General features: G+C 38.5%; 4 protein-coding genes across 4 annotated transcripts; all 4 read left to right on the plus strand.

The window, feature by feature from the left end:
* LOC109949155 lies at positions 247-4,340 on the plus strand. The gene is made up of 3 exons (XM_020563822.1): positions 247-471; positions 1,699-3,373; positions 3,829-4,340. The coding sequence occupies exons 2-3, from the start codon at positions 1,702-1,704 to the stop codon at positions 4,170-4,172; spliced, it is 2,016 nt and encodes a 671-aa protein (XP_020419411.1). The 5' UTR covers positions 247-471; positions 1,699-1,701; the 3' UTR covers positions 4,173-4,340.
* On the plus strand, positions 4,428-7,361 carry LOC18777550 (flavonoid 3'-monooxygenase). Its single transcript, XM_007209044.2, has 2 exons — positions 4,428-5,527; positions 6,521-7,361. The coding sequence occupies exons 1-2, from the start codon at positions 4,571-4,573 to the stop codon at positions 7,139-7,141; spliced, it is 1,578 nt and encodes a 525-aa protein (XP_007209106.2). The 5' UTR covers positions 4,428-4,570; the 3' UTR covers positions 7,142-7,361.
* LOC18775981 (flavonoid 3',5'-hydroxylase) lies at positions 9,714-11,713 on the plus strand. Its single transcript, XM_020563823.1, has 2 exons — positions 9,714-10,375; positions 10,915-11,713. Exons 1-2 carry the CDS (start codon positions 10,193-10,195, stop codon positions 11,533-11,535), a joined length of 804 nt encoding a protein of 267 aa, XP_020419412.1. The 5' UTR covers positions 9,714-10,192; the 3' UTR covers positions 11,536-11,713.
* LOC18776211 (flavonoid 3'-monooxygenase) lies at positions 12,372-16,137 on the plus strand. Its single transcript, XM_007210567.2, has 2 exons — positions 12,372-13,456; positions 15,277-16,137. The coding sequence occupies exons 1-2, from the start codon at positions 12,518-12,520 to the stop codon at positions 15,895-15,897; spliced, it is 1,560 nt and encodes a 519-aa protein (XP_007210629.1). The 5' UTR covers positions 12,372-12,517; the 3' UTR covers positions 15,898-16,137.

Consider the following 21,886-nt stretch of genomic DNA (forward strand, 5'->3'; position numbering starts at 1 on the left):
AAATTATCTTCACTTCTCGGGATGCCTAGACATGTGTAACCTCTATTAATTTTCAATTATATTATATTATAACATTTGTCGAAAAGTATTAAACTCTGCTCTTCACACTAAAAAGAAAGATCAACGAGGCAATCTTGGCATTCCCATAAATAAATAAATAATTAAACTAATTAAGGATTAAAGAGGCAAAATCTTCGGACAGTTTTTCAATAATGAAATGAAAGGCACGAGAAAATCACGTGCTAGTGTTAGAAGAGTTCCACGCCTTTTCCTCGGTTAAGGACCAAGCGAAGCGAGGACCACTAATTTCAATTTATCGCCGTGGTTTTTCATTTCCTCGGTACTCCTTCCTTCATCTTTCCCTTGAAAATCGCCGATCCTAGTTCGCAGGTTCCGACCGCTCCGATTTTTTCTCTCAGCTCCCAGAACAACAAAGTAGGACTTGTCTCTCAGACCATATTATCCAACCAGGTGCTCTCTCTCTCTCTCTCTCTCTCTCTCTCTCTCTCTCTCAGAGCTCAAATCCTCAAGAACAACATGACCTCATTTATAGTAATTAATAATGATATAACTCAGTTTTGATTTGTGCCCAGTTGAGTAGAAGTTATTTCTGAAGCTCTATAATGATATAATTTTCATTTAGTAACTGACCTATTTATTAATACTTATTTAAAAAGACTTTTGGTGTTTTGTTATGCTAAGCTACTCATGCATGATGCTGATTATTTACAAGTTAGGTGCTGTTAGGGTGAATATTTTGTGGGTTATTGGGAAATTAACATAAAGAGGAAGCTAACTGTATGGAAAATAAAATCTAAAGAAAATTTCCCAATTTGGGTGGAACAGTTAAGTGATCTGTTCATAAGCTAAAGACCATTTTGGTCAGTCTTTGCAGGATGCTCATTCATAAGGTTATCAAGCCTGAGTCAATGGATTGGTTGGTTCATTTGTGATGGGATACTTTCAAATTTAAGCTTGTGCCATAGGATTTAAAGTTTGGAAAACCGAAAGAGGATATATGTTGTCTATAAAGTTTTCTCGATCTAAAATTGAAGAATTTGCTGCCTAAAGATTAAGGGTAGTGCTTGATTTAATTGCCAGAGTTTATTTATTCAGATGGATCATAAGTTCATAGGTGATGAGAGAATAAAAGTTCCCCAAGTAATCATAGTGACACAAACAAGGGTGCATTTATAACTGGTCTTGTACTGTATTACTGACTTCATTTGTATCAGTACAGCACAGAGGTGTGATCCCATGGAAATTCGTCTTTTATTTGCTTAGACAGAAAAAACAAACAAACAAACAACTTGCGAAGATGTATTTTATATCAATTAATGTCTGCATTTTGGTGCATTGCTACTATGGAGATAAAGGAATTGAGATTAAATTAAAACTTAGAGAATGCGAAGGAGGGGGTTGCAAAGTTATGAAACCAGGTAAGAAATGCATACTATGATTAATTTAGCATGCTTTGGTGCTTGTTTTTTACCATGCAAGGTTAAGCAAGTATTGGAAAGGCAAGTGGATGTTCTAGCATCTCTTAGATTGTCAAGCAAGAAGCCATTTCACACTGATTGTTGTCTTGTTTTATTACATCAAATTCTTTCTTTTTTAACAATTAATTCACTTTCTGTAAATTTTATTTTCATTTCAATGGAAAAACGAATAATTATTGAATTTTTTTAAATGTCGAAGATAATGGTTCGAGGAAGAGATGCCTGTTGGGAGCACTGTATCCTTGTTGATGCAACAAAACAGAAGGTTAGGTGTAATTATTGTCAGCGGGAGTTCAGTGGAGGGGTATATAGGATGAAGTTTCACTTAGCTCAAATAAAAAACAAAGATATAGTCCCCTGCACAGAAGTCCCGACCGATGTGCGAGATCACATTTTAAGTATATTAAGCACTCCCAAGAAACAGAAAACTCCCAAGAAACCAAAGGTGGATAAGGCACTTGCAGCCAATGGTCAACAGAATAGCTCCTCTGCTAGTGGTGGCTTCCAACCTAACCATGGCTCTAGTGGACAGAATGGAAGCACCTGTCCATCTTTGTTATTCGCATGCCCTTCACCAATTGCACACCTACCAGTGGATGATGTTCAAAAGCAAAAGCAAGATGTGGCTGATAAAAAAATTGCTGTGTTCTTCTTCCACAACTCTATCCCTTTTAGTGCTGCTAAATCCATATATTATCAGGAAATGGTGGATGCTGTGGCAGAGTGTGGGGTGGACTACAAAGCCCCGAGCTATGAAAGCCTGAGATCTACTCTGTTGGAAAAAGTGAAAGGTGATATACATGATTGTTACAAGAAATATAGAGATGAATGGAAAGAAACAGGCTGCACTATCTTATGTGATAGCTGGTCTGATGATAGGAACAAATCACTTGTAATATTCTCGGTTACATACCCTAAAGGGACCCTGTTTCTGAAGTCAGTCGATGTATCAGGTCATGAAGATGATGCTACTTACTTGTTTGAGCTGATTGAGTCTGTTGTCTTAGAGGTTGGTGTTGAACATGTTGTCCAAGTTATAACGAATACTTCTGCCAGTCATGTTTATGCGGGAAGGCTTCTTATGGCCAAGTACAATTCATTGTTTTGGTCTCCTTGTGCTTCTTATTGTATTAATAAGATGCTGGAGGATATTAGTAAACAGGAGTGGGTGAGCACAGTTCTGGAAGAGGCAAAGACCATTACAAGGTTCATATATAGCCACACATGGACTTTGAGTATGATGAGAAAGTTCAATGGTGGAAGGGATTTGCTAAGGCCAAAAATTACTAGATTTGTGACTAATTTCCTCACCTTGAGGTCCATTGTGTTCCAGGAGGACAATTTAAAGCACATGTTTTCTCATACAGAATGGTCATCTTCAGTATACAGTCGTCGCCCTGAGGCTCAAGCAATTAAGTCCTTGTTGTATTTAGAGAGATTTTGGAAGTATGCACAAGAAGCTGTGAGTATTTCTGAACCACTACTTAAAATCCTTAGAGTTGTTGATGGGGACATGCCAGCTATGGGGTACATGTATGAAGGAATAGAGAGGGCAAAGGTTGCAATAAAGACTCATTACAAGGGTATCGAAGAGAAATATATGCTGCTCTGGGATATAATTGATCGGAGATGGAATATGCAGCTTCACTCGTCCTTACATGCAGCGGCAGCCTCCCTCAATCCTTCTATATTCTACAGTCCAAACTTTAAGATCGATTTGAGGGTGAGAAATGGATTTCAAGAAACTATGTTAAAGATGGCTAGCACACAAGAAGATAAGATGGATATAACTAAAGAGCATCCTATGTATGTCAATGCACAAGGTGCACTTGGGACTGATTTTGCAATCATGGGAAGGACACTGAATGCCCCAGGTATGTAAAGGTTCAGCTGTTAGAAAATTTGAAACATAATACTAGTGAAACAAAAACTTTTTGAAAAAGATGTGCCAGTCATATGATAGGATCTTCTGTTTTCCTCTCAATCACTGGACCTGATTATGGTTGCATTGTAGCAGTTTGTGTGGCATATTCTGCAATTTGGTTACTTCATTGTTTGAAAGCTTTGCTATTGGTCACTGGTCAGAAGAGAATTTGAGTGTTAACAAGAAATAGAATTTTAGACTGAAAGGAATATGTCAAACATGTCCGACAGACAGGTTTTAAGTGTTAAACATCTCCATTCCCTCTCAAACTGGCTCTTTGTGCACTGGGGCACTGATTGTTGGTGTTCCCCATCATCTAGCTTAGGACTATAGCTCTTGTTTATTATGTGTGCATTTTCTTTAAGACATGGAGTTTTTATGTAACATGCCATCATGCATCTACAGGTGACTGGTGGGCAGGTTATGGTTATGAAATTCCGACACTCCAGCGGTTTGCGATACGGATTCTAAGCCAACCTTGTAGTTCCCATTGGTGCTGTTGGAACTGGACCACCTTTGAGAGCATACATCGCAAGAAACGCAACCGAGCAGAGCTGGAAAAATTCAATGACCTGGTTTTTGTGCATTGCAATCTTTGGTTGCAATCCATTTATCAGAAGAGGGATGGAAAATGCAAACCCATAGTGTTTGATGGAATTGATGTTGGCTCTGATGAATGGCCTACTGAGTTGGATTCTCCTGCTCCGCTCTTGGATGATTCATGGTTGGACAACTTACCCCTTGGGTGATACATGTATATGTGTGTGTATGTATGCGTCTAATTATGTAATTTTGTATGATAATATTATAATCAGTGGTTGATATTGACACCCTAATAACACTTACAATTTGATCTACTCCTAAAGATGATATGAAATGAGACAAAGCTAACTGCCAAACTTGGCACAATTAGAAAAGATTCTACTTCCACAGAAAGCATATATGACTTTCTTGTTTCAACTTATTAATCTATGTATCTGTTTTATTTTTTTTCTGAATATTAATCTAGATATCAAATTGGTGGCGGACGTCTCAAGTTCGAATTCCGTTCATTAAAAAAATAAGGAAAAAACCATTTAAATTATCTTCCATTCTATACCCACAACCACAATCACAGAGTCCCATTTCTGATCACAACACACACATCATGACATCCCCTTCCTATTACAGCACCTTGCTCTCATGGCAGTCTCAAGCCAATAACACAAATATTAACCAAACATGGCTGCTCTTTGCTGTCTCCGCCGTCGCCGTCGTCTTTTGGTATGCATGGCTCTACAAAAAGTCCAAGAACACGACCCTGCCGCTGCCGCCGGGCCCGATGGGCCTGCCTCTGGTTGGGAACCTACTATCTCTCGACCCGGAACTCCACACCTACTTCGCGGGCCTGGCCCAAGCTCACGGCCCAATCTTCAAGCTCCGCCTCGGCAACACCCTCGGAGTCGTCGTCACCTCCGCTTCCTCAGCCCGCGAGATCCTCAAAGACCATGACGTCACATTCGCCAACCGCGACGTCCCCGCCGCCGGACGGGCCGCCGCGTACGGCGGAAACGATATCGTGTGGACCCCGTACGGCCCCGAGTGGCGGATGCTGAGAAAAGTCTGCGTGCTCAAGATGCTCAGCAACACGACTCTGGACTCGGTGTACGAACTCCGGCGAAAGCAGCTCCGGGAAACTGTCGGGTACTTTTACAGTCGGGTGGGGTCGCCGGTCAATGTCGGCGAGCAGATGTTCTTGAACGTGCTCAATGTTATCACAAACATGCTGTGGGGTGGGACGGTGGAGGGCGACGAGAGGGCGGGGCTCGGGGCGGAGTTCCGGGAGGTGGTGTCGGAGATGACGGAGCTTCTGGGGAAGCCCAATGTTTCGGACTTTTATCCGGGTTTGGCCCGGTTCGATTTGCAGGGCGTGGAGAAGCAGATGAGCAGATTGGCCCGGAGGTTTGATGGGATTTTTGAGAAGATAATAGATCAACGGATGAGGATTGACAAGGAAGGCCCGACGGAGAGTAAGGATTTTTTGACGTTTTTGTTGAAGTTGAAAGACGAGGGAGGAGATTCCAAGACCCCTTTCACCATCACCCATCTCAAAGCTTTGCTCATGGTACGACTTCGTTTAACTTTTGCTATACGTGCCAAATTTGACTCTCTTTTTTAATTTTTTTAATTTTTAAGTTTTCTTTGATCGGTCATCTTTGAAAGAAAAATTAGACCAATCTAATATTGTTGAAATAAATAGACAAACACGATTTGGGGCAGAGTCACTTTCACAAAGTGGCCCTGGCTGGGCCCCCAATATTTTGTACACCTCCATCAATCAATGTTTGTTTTAAGTTAGGCCATATCTAGTGGGCCATAGGCTAAAAAAACTTAGGCCAACTTTGAGGGCCATATCTTTAGTTATTTTGTTATTCACCTTGTTTGAAAAATGTCATGGACTTCAAAGCGACTGAATTGGTCACAACACAAGTGGAAGATGTTATCTTTGCAAGGCTTTCATAAAAGTCTCTGGAGATAGCGTTTGGGTATTAATAATACATAATAGTGGAATGTATGAGTATTGTACAATGATTTTTTTTATAAAAAAATACAATACGGAAGGTTCTTAAATATAGCCCTGTATGGCAAGAAATGGAAAAATTAGCCCTACATTATTTTTAAAAAAAATTAATATCTTGGAGGGCTATATTATAGCATGGAGCTACATTTAGCCCTCATGCTTGGAGATGCCCTTAATGATCGCCCCAGTGAATTCATTCTAAGTAATAATAATGTGAAGGATTTAGAAAGTAATTTACTTGAGACTCCCCTTGGTAATCTGTGGGGCTTAGTCGTTTAGGCAACTTCAAAAAGGGGTGCAATCGTAATTAAATTTTCATTCAAACTTGATTGGTGGGAAGATTTTGGAGGTGAATAGAAGAAGTCCCTAGTTAAAAATTAAAACCTTAAAACTTGTTGTAAACAAATATTAATGCTTAAGCTTGCAATTGATGAAATAATGCAGCTAAACAGTGTAAACCTGGATGTTTCGTTGTTCTTGTTTCAAGTTAACCAACAACCAAGTCCATTAACATTTCTGTAATCTGGCTGTGGGCAGGATATGGTGGTGGGTGGCAGTGACACTTCCTCCAACACAGTTGAGTTTGCATTGTCTGAGATTATGAACAAACCAGAGGTGATGAAGAAAGCCCAGCAAGAACTAGAAGCTGTAGTTGGCAAGCACAACATTGTAGAAGAGTCTCACATTCACAAATTACCCTACTTACAAGCTGTGATGAAAGAAACTCTGCGCTTGCACCCAGCCCTGCCACTACTAGTCCCTCATTGCCCAAGTGAAACCTGCACTGTGGGAGGCTACACCATCCCGAAAGGATCCCGGATTTTCTTCAACGTGTGGGCAATACACAGGGACCCTTCCATTTGGGAAAATCCATTGGAGTTTGATCCAGAAAGGTTCTTGAACAGCAAATGGGACTATAGTGGAAATGACTTCAACTATTTCCCATTTGGATCTGGCAGAAGAATATGTGCAGGGATTGCAATGGCTGAGAGGATGGTGATGCATTCACTTTCTACACTTGTGCACTCTTTTGACTGGAAAGTGCCACAAGGACAGAAGCTGGATCTTTCAGAGAAGTTTGGAATTGTGCTGAAAAAGAAGATGCCTTTGGTCGCTATCCCAACTCCTAGGTTATCTGATCCAGCACTCTATCAGTAGCCAACTTCTTTTTCCCCACAAAGATTTCTTGGGATAATTGTTGTTTGTATGTGTCTTTCAGAACCTGGTAAAATCAGGATGAATTTATGTTGCATTACTTGGGAGTTGAGGCCCCATTACAAAGATTGTGAAAAATAATGCCAATAAACAAATAATTATATATATGGAGCAATGGTCCAAGTGCAGTTGTGCCAAAATTGACACAATTAGAATGATTATAGACCTCTTTTATTTGATCTCTTTATCTATTTTGGTCAGAAAATTTATTGGTCTCTCGTCGTCACTACCTACCTACCTGTCCACTTTCCACTCAAACCCGATCAAACTTCTTCCCTTCCCTCAACTCAAATCCCATTGCTGATCACAAAACACACACCATGGCATCCTATTCTTATTACAACACCTTCTTCTCATGGCAGTTTCAAGCCCATTACACAAATATTGACCAAACATGGCTGGCCTTTGCCATCTCCGTCGTCACCTTTGTCCGTTTACTTTTATTTATTTTTATATTACTCCATTTACTTAAGTTTACAATATAAATAAAGAAGTACCTGTTGTGAAAATTATTGCAAGCGCACAATCCGTATAAGTAATATAGAAATAAGTAGAGTGTCGTTCCCACGAAGACTGTAATTTCCTATTAACTACCAATTATGATTAATGCATAAGTCTATTTGAACAGTTGATTAAGAAAATTGATTAATTTTAAGAAAACTAAAACAATTATGAAAAATAACAATTTAATTAACGATAGAAAATTAAGATGATGAGACACTAGAGCATCCGACTTCACCATAACCAATTCTACTTAATTCTTATAGCCAATTAACCCTAATTACTATCCATGTTGACAGTTGGTTTCTCCTAATTCATTCGATATCCCCTCTCGGGCTCAACCAAAAGTATTCTCAATTAACAACCCATTCTCTCTCGAGCAACGGATTTAGAAAACCAAGAACCCATTAAGTTCTATGAGAACCTACAAGAAAACTGCATGAGTCATGTTAGTCCCTCTCGGGCACTCATTCAAGTCATGATATTTGTTACAAGAAGCAAACACCAAACATCTCCTCTCGGTCTCTGCTTGGATCATCAATTAAATATTAGCTAGATATTTAAATCATTAAGAATAGTAACAAATACTCAACATGAGATAATAAGCAGAAATTAATATAACGATAGAAATTAAGTATTCAAGGTTAGGCTACATCGTAGCCCTAGCGAGGGAAATTAGTTCATGACAGAAGAAAATATAAACAAGAGAATTATTGTCATAAAACCAATTTGGCCGATGGACTTGATCTTCAAAATCTTCACAGGAACACCTTCAAAAGCTCCTCAAATAAAGCAGCAGCAAATTCTTGGCTCTCTCTGATATTTCTCTGGTGGACTGAAAGTTGGTGGAAAAATATGGTAGAGAAGACGATGGTGGGAAAAAGATGATCTGGCTATTAGGTTAAAGCTTTGTATTTATAGGCCAAGGGACTCCTCCAAAAATAAGGAAGATAATATTTATTTAGGAAGGAAAGGAAAAATAGGAATGTATTAAAAAAACAATACCTATTCTCAAAAGGAAGAGTAACATGCGGCTTCAAAAGATAGAGGGAATTGACTTTGGGGTTTTAAGGGAAAAATAGGAAAGTATATCAAGTGTCCAGCCAATACCCATGCTTTGCTCCAAAAGTAGCTGACGGTGGTGGCTCAACAAAAAAAAGGTAACCAACAATTGTTTCACAATTGTTAAGCCAGCCTTTTACGTTGGCAATAGTGCAATTCATTCATGTTGCTTTCTTTCCTTTCAGACCATTTCATTATTTTGTCATCTAGCATCTCTTGCAATTGCTCAAATGATGCAACCACCATTTCAGCAATTCACGATGGGTTCTTCTTCATGAGAAAGGCAGTGATGTGATGGTAAGCTTCTCTAACTCAATCTTTCTGGCGCTGGTCACTGAGACCAGTTGTGGATATAAATTGACACTTGCACAGATGCACTCCAGGTGTTTGATGAAATGACAGAGTGACTTCTTGAGATTTTGTTGAGATGATAATTCCACCCATTTTGATCCTTTAAGCTTCCAAAATTATAGTTTTTGCTCCAAAGCCTTGCTAAGTATGATTTCCTACAAAATCTCCACCAAGCACATTAAACTAACCAATTTCACATGAAAACAATGCAAATAAAGGTAGATTATATATGCAAAATATGAATCTATCAGTACCTCCCATTTGGATTCAAATAAAAATACTAGAAAATTAAATTCTCGCCAAATCAAAATATGAAAATTCGGTTTTAGTGCAAAATACGATTTAGGCTAAAAATGATGGCTCATTAAGTCAATATATACTTCATACTAAAATCCCATAAAATCAAGTTTTCTTATTTGATGTATAAGGTATAAAAGCCGTCAAAAATTATCCTGAGAAAATGATTATTCCGAAAAATCATTTTTCGTACTTAGTCCAAATTGCACCTTTGCTAAAAAATTTATGGGTCCACTAGTGCTTAGAGGGCCTGGCCTAATCCCACGGCCCAATCTTCAAGCTCCGCCTCGGCAACACCCTCGTCGTCGTCGTCACCTCCCCTTCCTTAGCCCGCGAGTTCCTCAAAGACCATGACGTCACCTTCGCCAACGGCGACATCCCCACCGCCGCTAGGGCCTCCACCTAGGGAGGAAATGATATCGCGTGGTCCCCGTATGGACCCCAGTGGCGGATGCTGAGAAAAGTCTGCGTGCTCAAGATGCTCAGCAACACCACTGTGGACTCGGTGTACGAACTCCGGCGAAAGCAGCTCCGGGAAACTGTCGGGTACTTCTACAGTCGGGTCGGGTTGGCGGTAAACGTCGGCGAGTAGATGTTCTTGAACGTGCTCAATGTTATCTCCAACACGTTGTGGGATGGGACGGTGGAAGGGGACGAGAGGGCTGGACTTGGAGCTGAGTTTCGGGAAGTTGTATCGGAGATGACGGAGTTTTGGGGAAGCAGAATGTGTTGGACTTTTACCCGGGTTTGGCCCGGTTCGATTTGCAAGGCGTGGAGAAGCACATGGCGAGGTTGGCTCGGAGGTTTGATGGGATATTTGAGAAGGTAATTGATCAACGGCTGCGGATGGAGAAAGAAGGCGCGAAAAAGAGTATTGATGTCTTGACTTTTTTGTTGAAGATGAAAGACGAGGGAGGAGATTCGAAGACGCCTTTCACTATGACCCATGTCAAAGCTTTGCTTATGGTAAGTATATATGTATTACTTGTTTTAACTTCACTTGAACACTATAGTTTTTTTCTTTCTTTGTTTGTATATTATTCATGAAAACATGACGTTTTAAAAAAACACTAAAATGGCTATCATTTTATCAAATGGTTAATTGTTTTCTGACAGGTTATTTTTTGTAGACATTATCTATGAATAAAGACTTAGAAAATATATCGTCGGATTATTTAAATACAATGTGTATAGATATTTCACAAATAATTTTATTTGAGAGATCCTTAATTGAAGCTCCCTCCAAATAAGTGGAGAGCTTCTTTTCCTGGCCGTCTTAAATTAAAACCTTAAAAGTTGTTGTAAACAAATGTGAATGCTTAAGCTTGCAACTGGTAAACTAACAGCTGAACAGTTCAAAACCACGCAGTTGTCAAATGGGAATGTCAAAAACACGCAGTTGTCAATGTGTGACATGAAAGCTCAAGCAAATTTTTTTTTTTTTCTTGTTTCAAGTTAAACAACTAAGTCCATTAACATGATGCTTTGTAATCTACTGTGGGCAGGATATGGTGGTGGGTGGCAGTGACACTTCCTCCAACACAGTTGAGTTTGCATTGGCTGAAATTATGCACAAACCAGAGGTGATGAAAAAAGCCCAGCAAGAACTAGAAGCTGTAGTTGGCAAACAAAACATTGTAGAAGAGTCTCATATTCATAAACTACCCTACTTACAAGCTGTGATGAAAGAAACTCTGCGCTTGCACCCAGCCCTGCCACTACTAGTTCCTCACTGCCCAAGTGAAACCTGCACTGTGGGAGGCTACACCATCCCGAAAGGGTCTCGGATTTTCGTGAACGTGTGGGCAATACACAGGGACCCTTCCATTTGGGAAAACCCATTGGAGTTTGATCCAAAAAGGTTCTTGAACAGCAAATGGGACCATAGTGGAAATGACTTCAACTATTTCCCATTTGTATCTGGCAGAAGAATATGTGCTGGGATTGCAATGGCTGAGAGGATGGTGATGCATTCACTTGCTACGCTTGTGCACTCTTTTGACTGGACATTGCCACAAGGACAGAAGTTGGATCTTTCAGAGAAGTTTGGTATTGTGCTGAAAAAGAAGATGCCTTTGGTTGCTATCCCAACTCCTAGGTTATCTGATCCTGCACTCTATGAGTAGCCAACTTCATTTAGGACCGCAAGGATTTATTGGGATATTTGTTGTGTATCTTTCTGAAGATGAATTTTATGATTCAGAGTTCGGGAGCTGAGAGGCCCCATTACAGACTAAAATTTTGTTGTCTGTAATTGAAACCAGTACTTTTCAAACCATTACTCAATAGAAACCAAAAATTAAAACTTCACATAGTCGTTCCCTTCTCCCGTATTTCTTCCAAAATTAGTACAAAAAAATGTTGGTAGCGTTAGACAATCACTATGCCGAAAATAAGTGCAAAATGATTGGAGGCTTTGAACCTAAAACTTGTAATTTTACAGTTATAATACTAGACAGATTGTAGTTACTAGACATATGTGACTTTGGATGATACATTCATATAACTATTCATGTAATTAAATTACTAGCAATAATGCATTCCAGTAAGCACCAAAACGAATATAGGAAAAATGATGCCACGACAAATATATAAAATAACTGAGCAATGATTAATGGAAAAGTTAATCACTATTAAATCATGGGTTTTCTTTTAATCAACAAAACAGTAATCTAAAAATTATAATTAAATCAAAAGTTAGGTTCAACTTGCATTTAGGGTTAATTGCATTGGTAGCTGCCATGGAGTTAATCGTACCTTTCTAAGGGGAGATGCGGTTCAGATCATACATGCTCTCACATTTTTTATTATAATATTTTTATTAAATTATCTTTGTAAATATTTTATTATGAGAAAGATTATCTTCCTATATTTTATTACATTATTACTATTCATGTGTCAGCTACAACAAAATTTAATATATTTAAATCATTAGACACAAATAATGAGGACTAACTTGGTTTAGAGCGTTAATTGTCACCAAAATAAATTAGTTACTTAAAAAAATGTGACTATTGCTTCCTTTTTATTTTTGTTAACACACTGAGTCCTTCCCTTTCTCCCTTTATTTCTTCACACAAAACTCAAATCCCAATTTGAAGCTTTACCATGAATTGGTTCAAAACTAGTACCAGAAATGATGAGAGTTGGCTTCTTCTCTACACTCTCTCAGCCATTTTCGCAAGCATCTGGTGTGCATGGCTGTGCATGAAAAAGTCCCGTAACAAAATCCCACCTTTGCTCCCAGGGCCATTGGGCATGCCCTTACTCGGTAACCTTCTCTCTCTCGATCCAGAACTCCACTCCTACTTCGCCGGCCTGGCCCACACCTATGGCCCAATCTTCAAGCTCCGCCTCGGCTCCCTGACCTGCGTCGTCATCAACTCCCCTTCGGCCGCCCGCGAGGTCCTCAAAGACCGTGACGTTACCTTCGCCAACCGTGACGTCCCCGTAGCGGCCCGGATGGCCTTTTACGGAGGGGCCGACATCGTGTGGACCCCGCACGGGCCGGAGTGGCGGATGCTGAGAAAGGTCTCCATCCTGAAGATGCTCGGCGGCGCCGCGCTGGACTCGTTCCAATCGATCCGCCAAAACCAGGTCCGAAAGACGGTCGGATACTTGTACGGTCAGGCCGAGTCGCCCGTAAACGTGGGCGAGCAGATCTTCCTGACGTCGCTTAACGTCATCTCTAACATGATATGTAGCGGCTGCATCGCGGCGGAGGACGGGGAGGAGAGGGCCGGGCTCGGGGCGGAGTTTCGGAAAGTGGTGTCGGAGATAACGGGGCTCATGGGTCGGCCCAATGTTTCGGATTTTTTTCCGGGTTTGGGTCGGTTCGATTTGCAGGGTATAAAGAAGCAGATGGAGGGGCAGGTGCGGAGGTTTGATGGGATATTTGAGCAGATGATTGATCAACGGCTGCTGAAGATGAAGGAGGAAGGCGCGAAAGAGAGTCAAGATTTTTTGACTTCTTTGTTGAAATTGAAAGAGGAGGGAGGAGATTCGAAGACGCCTCTGACCATGACTCACATCAAAGCTCTGCTCATGGTATGTGAACTACTATTCTTCAAAACTTGATTTCCATACAAAAGCCAAATGCCCAGATGATTCAATTCAAACCTTTGGACCAACCATACTAACGAACAAAAAAAAACTTTGGACCCAAATTAATCAACCTCACTAATCTAGATACATTGAGAACTCTAAGTATTCCAAATAAATGAAATTTATTAAAAGCCATACTATTCTAAATTCATGGATCTTATTACAGCATCTCTAAGGGAAATGCCAAAAAAAAAACTTCAAATTTGATGGCCTATAAGGCAATCTAACATTATGGACAACTTCTTATTCCACCCGAACTGTTAAATAAAATTATTATTTTATTAAAGAATAAATGAAAAACAATGAAAATATGGTAAGAGAAAAGCATATGGAAGCTTGAAAACGTCACTTTTATACACAGCAAGCGGGGCCCATTCATTAAAAAGCTCTCAATAATTGAAATAACGTCTTTGTTTCTTGCTATCAAAATTGCAGCTGGTTCGCAATAGACCCATTAGTGTAGTAGTTTGGAATGTTTACTCCCTCAAGCAAAGTCCTGAGTTCGAGTCCTAGCATCTGTGTTATGTGTGTGAGTTTAATATGCTTTCGCCCCTTTCAATAGCAACATATCTTAAGCATTGAAATTCAATCACCATCAACACCCATCTCTCACATCAAGCTTTTATACATTTACTGACAATCTGAAAATTAGTAGTCAACAAATGAGTGAGACCTTCAAAAGGGAGAAATATAACTAGGTCATGGGGTAGCCATCGAAAGGGTGAGAATGAAGGATTCTGATATGGTTAAGTTGTTGAACTGCATGAGAAGAGGGAGAGAGAGAGAGGGAGGGGGCGGTAGGAGACTGGGTCGGGGTGGGCGGTTCCATCTTTTTCATGATCTTTTATTTTTTAAATTTTATTTCAAAGGGTTATAGTTGGGTTTTATGTCCAACTGTAAAATAAAGTATTAATTGTTTTTAAAAATGACACATGGCAAATTTTAAATAGGAGTATCACCAGTTGACGTTGTCATACAGTACTATTCTATAATTTCTCATGTGGTAGGAGATATAAGGATTGATACATAAAATAACTTTTTATTTGATTGATAATCATATAAAGCAGAAGATATTTTGGCCATTTGCATCAAGCTCAAACTTCCTTTTTGCATGCATGCTCCTCCTGAACCACACACTATAATAAGAGGTAAAAAATGAGTGGCAGCATACTCGGCCAAACTTGTGATTGTCAGTTTTCCCAATTTCTCATCCAGATTAACTTAACTTTTTGAGAAAAATATTAGGTTGTCAATTTTTTTTTTTGGGCTTTGATTTGTAGTTTAGTTTTAGGATTTGAAAAGCTTATTTTGGGATAATTATTAGTTTTTCCTTTGAAGTATCAAAGAAATAAAATATAATTTTTAAGGATTATAATTGGAATATTTTAAAAGTGACTTGTTGTAGTAAGCAACTTTTATAACAAATCCTAGCTTCCTTTCAACAACACAACAAAGGGGGAAGGTATAGTTTAAAAACACATTACCATGACTAATTGAGTGTCCATAACAAATTTTAGGGTACTAGAATTAGGATGTGTCCATAACAAATTTTAGGGTACGAGAATCTTAAGGTACCAAATTTTAGGCAAATTAATGTGATCATTGAGTTCAATTCACAATCTCCTGAAATCTTAGGGCACCAAATAGTCTAGCAGAATAATGTGCCTTGTGGAGTGTAAGCATATATATCTTTCTCTTGTTTCATGTGAATTGTAAACAAACTATCACATTAACATGATGTTTAACAATATGATTGAGGGCAGGATATGATGCTTGGTGGGACTGACACAACCTCCAACACAGCTGAGTTTGCATTTGCGGAAACCATGACCAAACCAGCGGTGATGGGAAAAGCCAAGAGAGAATTGGACGATGTAGTTGGCAAAGACAGCATTGTACAAGAAACTCATATTTCCAAATTACCATACTTACAAGCTGTGATGAAAGAAACTCTACGCCTGCACCCAGTCGCGCCACTTTTAGCCCCTCACTGCCCAAGTGAAACATGCACAGTGGGAGGTTACACCATTCCAAAGGGTTCTAGGGTTCTTGTTAATGCATGGGCTATTCATAGGGACCCTTCTAACTGGGAAGACCCATTGGATTTTGATCCAGACAGGTTCTTGCATGGCAAATGGGACTATAGTGGACGTGACTTCAACTATTTACCATTTGGGTCAGGCAGAAGAATATGTGTTGGGACAGGAATGGCTGAGAGGATGGTGGTATATACACTTGCTACACTCTTGCATTCCTTTGACTGGAAATTGCCACAGGGGGAGGAGCTGGACCTTTCAGAGAAGTTTGGGATTGTGATGAAGAAGAAGATACCTCTGGTTCTCATCCCAACTCCAAGGCTATCGGATCCAGGACTCTATGAGTAGCCTACAATATTTCTAGATGTTAATGCTTTTGATGATTGAAGTTGTACTTACACTATGCCAAAAAAGGCCTTTAGCAACGGATAAAATCTGTTGCCTATTGCCCATAAATACCGTGGTATTCAAGCCTGTTGCCTATTACTATGTAATAAGCAACGGATATTATCCGTGGCCTTTTAATACTTACAACATCGGATATTTGGTAAATTTCAATGCGTACATTATTTCCGTGTGCCAAAAAAAGGTTGACCTCTGATGCCTAAACCTAAAACAGCATCAGTGGTTTCAAAAGGAAGGAGGCTAAAGAGGTATTACAGCATCAGTGGTATCTCCTATATTGATGCGTATTATCAATTACAACATCGCAGAAACAAATAGTGCTGTTGCGAATTATGTTATACGTCATCGCTTTTTCTATTTTGTCGACATGAAAAGCCTCCAATAGCGATGGTGGTTATATAAATGCTGATGCTACTTCTAATTTTAGGCATTAGTGATCATTGATATATGGTGGTTGTTTTTATCTTTCAACTCCACTTATTTCTGGAAAACTAAAGTTGTTATAAAAATAGGCATCACTTATGTAAGGAAAGTGTAGGCATTTTGCATGTTCCATGTCACACTTTACTTGGTTATTATCTTAGAATATCAAAAAGGCATCATTTCCAAATCATGTTGTGCTGCCATTGCTCATAAAAAAACATGTATATAAACAGTAATTTAAATATATCCATACTTGTCTATATATATAAGTAAAACACTTGAATGATCCGTACTTGTCACACCTAAATCACAATTTTTCCAGCCCCACACCACAAATTATCCATACTTGTCTATATATAAGCAAAATATTAGCTAGAAAGACATGTAAAATGAAGGAGGAATGTTTAGTTCAATCAAAAAGCCGTTATAGGGCATGAGTTGCCAATTCTTCTTGCACCTCATCCAATTCCATTTGGGTGTACATGCCCTTCCGTCTAGCTCTATTTGGACGGACATGAGTCTCTGAAATAAGGAAACCAATTTCAGTTTACCACATAAAGAACAATGCTCAATAAATTGAAAGAGAACCTTAAATTTGCAACTTCCAAGAAACTATACCCAAACTGATAAATTATCTATCTTAGATAAAAGAACAATCAAAACATAAATTGACAAATTATGCTTATAAAGTAGCAATATACAAGCTGGATTGTTGTTCTACCAAACTTGCACCAGCAGAGGCTATATATAATCATGTATGCAATTGCTTTTGTATTCATACTGAGGAGCTAAAATGCAAAAGTCAAAGAAAAACTGATTTGAAGCTTTAGAAAAAGAGAAGGGAAAAAAAAAGGGGCTTCTTAGATCTAGGTCCAAAATGATTAGTTGTCATTGGGTTTAGTCATCATGTTTTTGGTTTTAGATGTAGGTCCTTTGACATTTATTACTTTTTTTATTGTGTCGATTTTACCCTTTGAAGTAAATAAGGAAAACACTTTGAAAATCTAAATTTAATGCATTATTTCCTTGTAATTGAATTCCATAATTTAAATTTTGAATTTTTTCCTTGATAATATTCCTAATCAATAAAAAGTAAAGACCCACATATTATACTAATCAATCAGACAAGCACCCATATTAAATTATGTGTTTGACATATAGGTAAATAGTGTTATTATTAGCAATAAAAAAATACTTGGTGATAAATCATGTCACCTATAAGTTAGGAACATAAATTAGAAGATTGTCTATAAGTCAGATATAGAAATAGACAAAATAAAATTGTATGTTACCTATAAAAAAAAGGTACATAAAATACTATTACACATTGTCGAAAATATGAAATAACATATATATTGTAACACCTCGACTTCAAATAGGATGTTATACCTAGGGTAGGAGTCTTGAGCCATGATGTTGAGATTTTCCGGCGAAGCTTTATCGCTTTGGACACCCACGCGTTGCTGAAGCCTGTGGCGGCTCGTGGGCACTGTAGCAGAGGGGCATTTTTGTCCCAATGCGATTCCCTTGATGTCACGAGCGCGTAGGTGTGCTCGGATTCCAATTTGGTTGACGTTCGAACCCCGAACGAATTTCACATATTAGGAGTTATCCGGGTTCGATATGTTCGGACCGTTGGATCGACTCCATTACAATATATGTTAATCTAGACACTTCTAGGATCGTGTAGGAATTCGTGGATTGTGAATTGGAGCCCCGAATATTCCGATTCAATAACTTAAAGTTTACGTTTTACGATAACCGTCCGATCGTGTGATCGTAAGCGATCTAACAGTCCGTTTCCAAACTTGCGAGACGGGTATCTAAGACCTTGTGAAACCTTAAGGAGCTTTTGGATTGTGAAACCGAGATCGTGGGTCCCGTGGGCCCGGTTGACCCGAATTGGGAAGTTTGACCGTCGGTTGACCGAGTGTCTCCCGAAGCTATTCAATTGTCCGAATTGGGTATTTGGACTTTAGAACGTCTCATTTTTAGTACACTTACTAGAAACCTGGGAAATTAGGTTATTTAATTCAAAGTTCTCGTTCGAAACTCTTCGTATTAATCTCGTACACGTATTCAGAAATAAGCACTTCGACCACGCATACGCAGCAGGCGGGACCCTCTCAGGGTCAAGCAGCGTGGGACTATCTGTGAGTGGACATTTATTTTCAAATCTTATACATGGTTTTATGATGGGAAATATTATGCATGATGTTTTAAATGGTATATTGGATATATTAATTATTCAATTGTTGAAAGTGATTATTTTTATGATGCATTGGAAATATATTTTTGGGTTTTGGCATATTTGAGTATCTTGAGTATGTATATATGGATTTTGAGAATTTCTATATATGTTTGGCTATGTGTGGGGTACTTGGGTTGTTGAGATGAGATTGTGGAAAGTGATGAGTATAGAATGTCAGTTCTGAGTGCTATAAGCACTACCCTATGTACCTCCCTGGATTTGGAACTTGGATACAGAAACTTGAGATACTTGGAATTGTCGGAACCCAAGGCATCCTTGATGGGATGTTGCTGTAGACCCTTGATTGGGTAGTTTGTGCGCGTAGGACTGGTCACATACGTACGGGTTTTGAGGCTATCGATGGTACGTGCTGGCTGAGAGTTGGTCCCCCAGTTGGACGGCTCGTTCCCTAGTCACATGGTGAATTGAGGAATTTGTTTATTGAGACTCTGCCATGGTGACTAGTCAAACAATCCCCCGATTGGATTGTTTCCCCGGCACAACTAGGTGTGGTTATATTATATTATATAATTATATATATAGCTATTCATTCGTTCTTGTTTCTCGATGAGGATACTTTCTTGCCGATCGTGCCAATGGGTACGCTTTCGAGAGTTTAGTTGTGGGATTGTAAGATTTGGATGGTGGGTTTGTAAAGCTTTCTTTATGGATTTTGGACTTGGCATCCGGTATTTGATTTTGATTTGATATATATATATATATGCTTGATTATGATGGTTTTGGGATGCATTTGGATTTCTTGCATGGTTTTCTAAACGGTAGGGTTATATCTTACGTTGGTTTACATTGAACTGAATTTTTATTTTTGTCAACTCACAATTTTCTGTTTTGCGCCCCCCAGCCAGTAGTTGACTAAGCTCCGTAGCAGAGCCGGATCGTGTGCTTCCGAGCCTTGAGCCTTCGTAGGACTCTTTCTTCATGTTATTTCCTTTGAACTCTGTTTTTTTTGTTGTAATTGAATTTCTTAGACATACTCTGTTATCGCCGCTGTTAGGGTTTGATTTGTGAGGCCGGAGGCCTTTGTTGTAAACTGTTTATTCGCTTGAAAACATGCTGTTGGTTGGGATTATATTATATATTTTTATGCAAATTGAATTTTGTTGGGTTTGTTCAATTTACAGGGGAGACTTTGCTAAAATTTTTGGTAGAGAGTCTTGAGTTTTTAGTAAGTGAGCCCAACATCGGGGTGATGTCGGTAACAAAGACAGAGTCCGCTCCAGTTTTTGGGAAATTTCGGGGCGGGTCCTGTGATATATACCTATGCAATAGGCAATAGGCAATATGACATAAATGATTATTAGCCGATTCAAGTCATAAGGGGCAACATTGGAACGAAAAATGATTTTAAAAATAAAATAATAAAATATTACATTAAAAAAAATTAAAAAGGAAAGTAATTCTATGTGGCACAAAAGTCAAAGGACTTGGATCAAAGTCACCAAATATGAGGATTAAACCCAACTCCTCAATATGAATTTGAATCTATATCAACTTTTCTATAAAAAAAAAAAAAAAAAGATTATATTGAAGCTTACCACATTGCAATCAGTGAAGTTGTTTCTGTGTAGAACCAGATTACTATGTTTTTGAGAAGATATTGGAAAGATATGATAGTTATATGCTAAAGATCCATTTCCGTACATGTCATGTAAGTGCACGGTTGGTATATTAGGTTGAGTGCATTGAAAAGACGCTTGTTTATTGCTAAACCAGCCAGTAAATATATCCCTGAACCCACGCTTGGTAACATTTTCTAAGGTCTCCACTATTTTATTCTTGGATTCAAACTTTCTGACTTAAATGCTATCTAAAAAATTTGCACTATTTTTGCAAACAGATTACCTCATTAATAGGACATTAGTAAAACAAAAGTAGTAAAGAAATACAAACCATATCTAAGAAACCTTGTTGATTCCATGCAAGATGATTTAAAGGTTCCTAAGTGAAACAGTTCACTATTTATTTAAGAGAAAAACAATCAAGCAATTCCAATGTACCACACCATAATTGAGATATGCAGCTAAAAACTGATCAATGACAAGTAAGAATCTGTAATGTTCCCTACAAGAAACTAATGATGCACTAAAAAAAAAGAGTTAGTTATCTAATAACAAGTAACTTTATCAGCATATGCAGAAAGAGTTTTGTTGTCCTACCACAGAAGATTGCCCTGAAATATTCTCAACAATGTAGGCGGTGGCTGATTGTCGGGAACAGCTACTGTACAATCATAAATTGCTGGAACAAATAAGCGCATCTTGCTTACTGATGAAACAAAACCCTGAAAGTATGAAAGAAGTAGTACAATTTTAAAATAAAGGGGAAACACAAAACTGTGGAAATTATGTTGATGAGTCACATTATGAAATTATGGGAAAAAGGACATAATGGCAATGTACAAGGAACATCTAGTTTTAAAAAATTCAAATAGGATACAGCAGACACCAATTTGACTTAAAAAGAAGGAAAAATGGTAGGAAAAAAATGTAAATAGACTATTACCTTTTTACGTGGAAGCAAGACATTCCTAGGAATAGGCACCCTCTTGAAGAGGCAAACTCTTGAGCTACCATTAGCTTTGCCTGCGTAAATCGCGTTCCTTCTACAAAGAGAGCCAACCAAAAAGGCATGAGGAAATCCTCTAGTTGTTGAAAACCCGACTGTAGTGGGAAACACCATGAGTTATAAAATGACAAAGAAGAAGACTGTGTCAAACATATGCGGATAACCACATTTACAGATACCTTCAATGTAATTTCATCTTTAGTCCATCTTCTTTTCAAGAAGAAATATTCAGAAAACCACATTGACCAACCTATGCTTTTAATTAAACTACGGTTTATGTCAAGCTAACAATTTGAACTTGATCAATAATTTAGATTAGCAACTTGACCGTCTAAGAGCATCTCCAAGGGAGATGTCAAATATCAGACATCAAATTTAAATTTGATGGCTGATGCGGCAATTTGACATTTACACAGTTTTATACTCCACTCGATATGTCAAATAAATAATTATTGTAATAGTCAAATCATTTAAGATAAAGAAGAAAAATAATAAAAAAGGAAAATAATAAATGAAAGTAACTGCCAGTTGTCTTTAAAAAATAATAAAATATTCATTTGACATCTTACTTTTGGAATGTCAAGAGTAACGGCTAAACCTCCAGCTTCATTCCACATCAGCTTTGACAATTCGGTTGGAGTGATGTGAGATGTAATTTCTAACCGTTAAATG

The sequence above is a fragment of the Prunus persica genome, chromosome G5 (assembly GCF_000346465.2).
Source record: "Prunus persica cultivar Lovell chromosome G5, Prunus_persica_NCBIv2, whole genome shotgun sequence".
NCBI lineage: Eukaryota > Viridiplantae > Streptophyta > Magnoliopsida > Rosales > Rosaceae > Prunus > Prunus persica.

Coding starts and splice junctions, on each gene's coding strand:
- LOC109949155 (XM_020563822.1), top strand. CDS start 1,702: ATGGTTCGAGGAAGAGATGCCTGTTGGGAGCACTGTATCCTTGTTGAT. Junction 3,374..3,828: donor AAGGACACTGAATGCCCCAG/GTATGTAAAGGT, acceptor ATGCATCTACAG/GTGACTGGTGGGCAGGTTAT.
- LOC18777550 (XM_007209044.2), top strand. CDS start 4,571: ATGACATCCCCTTCCTATTACAGCACCTTGCTCTCATGGCAGTCTCAA. Junction 5,528..6,520: donor ATCTCAAAGCTTTGCTCATG/GTACGACTTCGT, acceptor GGCTGTGGGCAG/GATATGGTGGTGGGTGGCAG.
- LOC18775981 (XM_020563823.1), top strand. CDS start 10,193: ATGGCGAGGTTGGCTCGGAGGTTTGATGGGATATTTGAGAAGGTAATT. Junction 10,376..10,914: donor ATGTCAAAGCTTTGCTTATG/GTAAGTATATAT, acceptor TACTGTGGGCAG/GATATGGTGGTGGGTGGCAG.
- LOC18776211 (XM_007210567.2), top strand. CDS start 12,518: ATGAATTGGTTCAAAACTAGTACCAGAAATGATGAGAGTTGGCTTCTT. Junction 13,457..15,276: donor ACATCAAAGCTCTGCTCATG/GTATGTGAACTA, acceptor GATTGAGGGCAG/GATATGATGCTTGGTGGGAC.